Source organism: Tarenaya hassleriana, unplaced genomic scaffold (assembly GCF_000463585.1).
Source record: "Tarenaya hassleriana unplaced genomic scaffold, ASM46358v1 Cleome13, whole genome shotgun sequence".
Taxonomy (NCBI): domain Eukaryota; kingdom Viridiplantae; phylum Streptophyta; class Magnoliopsida; order Brassicales; family Cleomaceae; genus Tarenaya; species Tarenaya hassleriana.
In genome coordinates, this window is record NW_010963495.1 from 1871414 (window position 1) to 1875251 (window position 3838).

General features: G+C 45.5%; 1 protein-coding gene across 1 annotated transcript; it reads left to right on the forward strand.

The window, feature by feature from the left end:
* The first annotated feature begins 539 nt into the window (after positions 1-539).
* LOC104807540 (cytochrome P450 81E8-like) lies at positions 540-3529 on the forward strand. Its single transcript, XM_010532863.1, has 2 exons — positions 540-1508; positions 2484-3529. The coding sequence occupies exons 1-2, from the start codon at positions 585-587 to the stop codon at positions 3099-3101; spliced, it is 1542 nt and encodes a 513-aa protein (XP_010531165.1). The 5' UTR covers positions 540-584; the 3' UTR covers positions 3102-3529.
* The last annotated feature ends 309 nt before the right edge of the window (positions 3530-3838 follow it).

The following is a 3838-nucleotide window of genomic DNA, read 5'->3' on the forward strand; positions in this document are numbered from 1 at the left end:
ACAATTTTTTATTCAAAAACAAGTTTAAGAATTATAATGATATATTTTATAATTTTGAGAATTATAATGACTTATTTTACAAGTTAGAAAATAAATTTGTTAGACCAAAAATTTAGAAATTTATTTTCTGCCATTTTATAAATTAAAAAATATTTATAGGTTTTATCCTAAATTTGATCAAATGGTACAAGCTATTATCTACACTATCATAAATAATGATATGCATACCGATTTTTATGGATTAATCAAATCATAAATGATATAATTAGATTTAAAAATGACAAATTTTATAAAGTTTAAATTTTTTTCTAACATAAAAAAAATAAGTTCAGATTTTATTTAATAAAGCAGAATTAAGATTTTTTAAATTTTTTGAAAAGTTTATATATTTTTTAAAATTGTACTTTTTTGTTATTATACGTGTTAAAAAAACACGGAGAGAGTAATAAATAATGAGCTAAAACAATGAAACGTGAAATTCGATTGCAGGAAAAAAACAGTATCTTATCAACAATCATAACAAATCTATATACTTTTGTCCTGTCATGACATGGTATTCCTCGATGATGTTTTAGAAAAAAAAAATGGAGAATCTCTGGTTCGTCTTCCTCGCCGTCTTCGTCATCACGACAGCTTTCTTCGTCACCAAAACCCTAGCGTGGCCAAATCGTAAAGTACCCCCAGGTCCGATCCCTCTTCCGATCACCGGCCATCTCCACCTCATCCAGAACAAGCCCTTACCGCAAGCTCTGCACGACCTATCCCTCAACTACGGCCCGTTCCTCTTCCTGAAGTTCGGATGCCGTCCCGTTTTGGTTCTCCCTCCCCCGGAAGCCATTGAAGAGTGCTTCACCGACCACGACATAACCGTCGCGAACAGACCCAGAACCATCACTTCCGACCACTTCAGCGGGTACAAGAACTTCGGTTTCGCTCCGTACGGAGATCTATGGCGGAATCTCCGCCGTCTCTCGACCCTCGAAGCTTTTTCCTCCGCCAGTCTCCAGAAGAACGCTTTCGTACAGAACGAAGAAGTCTCGAATCTGTGCTCGAAGCTCTTCAGATTATGTAGCAGTGATGGTGATGGTGATGGTTCTCGGAAAGTGGATTTGAAGCATCTGTTCACGCTTTTGACTGTTCATATGATGCTGAGGATCGTAGCTGGGAAGCGAGGGGTCGAACTGAAGAAATCGGAGGTCGACCCAGAATCAGAAACGAGGTTATTGGACGATTTCAAGGCGAGATTTTTCTCCAGCATGTCGATGAACCATTGCGATTTTCTTCCGGTCTTGAGGTGGATTGGGTACAAGGGCATCGAGAGGAGAGCGATTCAGATGCAGAGGATGAGAGATGAGTATCTGCAGAATCTCGTTGACGAAGTTCGTAGTGAGAGAAACAGATCAAACGACCAGACGGAGATTGCGTCATCGGTGGTGGAGAAGTTCTTGTCCCTTCAAGAATCAGATCCCGAGCTTTATCCAGACGATGTCATCAAAGGGATCATTGTGGTAAGTGTGACAATCCAGAGTACCGTAGGAGGACGGGGAGTGATCGCCGGTGCAGAGGCACGGACAAGGGGCGGCTCCTGACGAGCTTCTGGGTAGGGGTACAGGGATGAATCGAACACACCGGAATGAGAGAGATCCGAGGGCTATATAGGTATGAGACTATACAGTCTAAGATAACATAAAAGAATTAGTTGAGCTACTCATAGCAACAAGGTGCACCTACCTTTTTGGTTGACTATCCCGAGAGAACTCCAAAGTTAAGCGTGCTGGCTCTGGAGCAATCTCAGGATGGGTGACCTACTGGGAAGTGTCTCGGTATGCGTGCGAGTGAGGACAAAACACGCTGAAAGGTCTCGGGTTGCTGTGTGAGGGCAGTTTCGACAATTCGTGCGGCATCGGGTCGTTACAGATGGTATCAGAGCCGGTACTCTCCCAGTACGGTGTGGTTCGAGGACGAACCAGGCGGAAGCTGGTGGGCCTGTGACAACCCAGAGTACCGTAGGAGGGCGGGGAGTGATCGCCGGTGCAGAGGCACGGACAAGGGGCGGCTCCTGACGAGCTTCTGGGTAGGGGGTACAGGGATGAATCGAACACACCGGAATGAGAGAGATCCGAGGGCTATATAGGTATAGGACTATACAGTCTAAGATAACATAAAAGAATTAGTTGAGCTACTCATAGCAACAAGGTGCACCTACCTTTTTGGTTGACTATCCCGAGAGAACTCCAAAGTTAAGCGTGCTGGCTCTGGAGCAATCTCAGGATGGGTGACCTACTGGGAAGTGTCTCGGTATACGTGCGAGTGAGGACAAAACACGCTGAAAGGTCTCGGGTTGCTGTGTGAGGGCAGTTTCGACAATTCGTGCGGCATCGGGTCGTTACAGTAAGGACATAACAAATGTGAGACTCTTGTTTGGTTCTGCCGGCGTTAAGCAAATACCCGTTTGTGACTGATGTTGAGTTTCAATGTTGAAGCTAATGTTCAATGCGGGGACGGATACCTCGCCAGGGACGATGGAATGGGCAATGTTTGTTCTTCTGAACCACCCCGATAAGCTCGAGAAGCTAAGAGCCGAGATCGAAGCAAACGTTAAACACGACCGCTTAATCCGAGACTCGGATCTCCAGAACCTGCCTTACCTTCGTTGCGTTATCTACGAAACCCTTAGACTATACCCTGCAGCTCCACTCTTGCTTCCGCACTATACCTCCAAAAAATTCAGCCTCGACGGCTACGAGATTCCGGCCAACACTATGGTTCTGGTGAATGCGTGGGCGGTCCATAGGGATGGGAAACTTTGGGATGAAGCAGAGGCGTTCAAGCCCGAGAGATTCGAGGGTTTTGTCGGGGATAGAGATGGGTTCCGGTTCTTGCCGTTCGGGGTCGGGAGGAGGGCGTGCCCAGGAGCTGGGATGGGGATGAGGACGGTTGCCCTCACGGTTGGAGCCATGGTTCAGTGCTTCGAGTGGGAGAAGATAGGCCAGGCCGTGGACATGAGGCCGGTGTTCAATGTGGCTATGGTCAAGGCCGAGCCGCTGGTCGCACGGTGCAGACCACGAGCCGAGATGGTTCAGGTCTTGTCTCAGCTCTAGGGTTGATCCAAAAGATGGACTCGTGCCGAGAATGTTTCCACATAAATAACCATGGATCTTCCATGGCGCAATTCATATATTACTTTGTTTGGGAGTATTAATCCATCTTTGTTTCGGTCCATTCTAAATGTTTTTTTTAATAAATGATGTATATTAAATCAAGTGTATTACATAATAGTTCTTGCAATATGATAGTAAGAGACCTACAACAATTAGGTTGTCAACAGATCATATCGATGAAATGCCAAAAACCAATATTAAACCCTTTTCCCTGCAAAATCTGGAAAGGACATTCGGAGGTTCGAAATTCTGGCGTGGAACATGGTGTCGATATTCCTGATCAAGTAGTCGGTGTGTAATACCCCGAAACCCGATTGGAATATTTAATTATTAAAAATGAATAATTAAATAGAGATATCACGAAATCACCAAAAGTGATGATACAATATCGGGGAGAGGCACGAGGATCGTCACGTGCGGGAAGGACCGAGAAAGAATGAAGAAAAGGAAAAGAAAAGAAAAGAAAAAAAAATAATACAGGGTTGGTCCGCGGCGGACCAACCGCTCAGCCGGAGTGGGGACTGGAAAGCGCGGACTGGAAGAAGTTTTCGAAAAAAAATAAACTGACCCCGGTCCGGCGGACCAGGAATTGGTCCGGCGGACCGGGAATAACATATTCCACAACTTGTCAACTTGCCACCTTGGGACGCGGAATTCGCCGGATTCCGGGGCCCGCT

Excerpts from the sequence above, each read along its gene's own strand:
- LOC104807540 (XM_010532863.1), top strand. The coding sequence starts at position 585 with ATGGAGAATCTCTGGTTCGTCTTCCTCGCCGTCTTCGTCATCACGACA. Across the intron at positions 1,509-2,483 it reads TCATCAAAGGGATCATTGTG|CTAATGTTCAATGCGGGGAC; the intron begins GTAAGTGTGACA and ends TCAATGTTGAAG.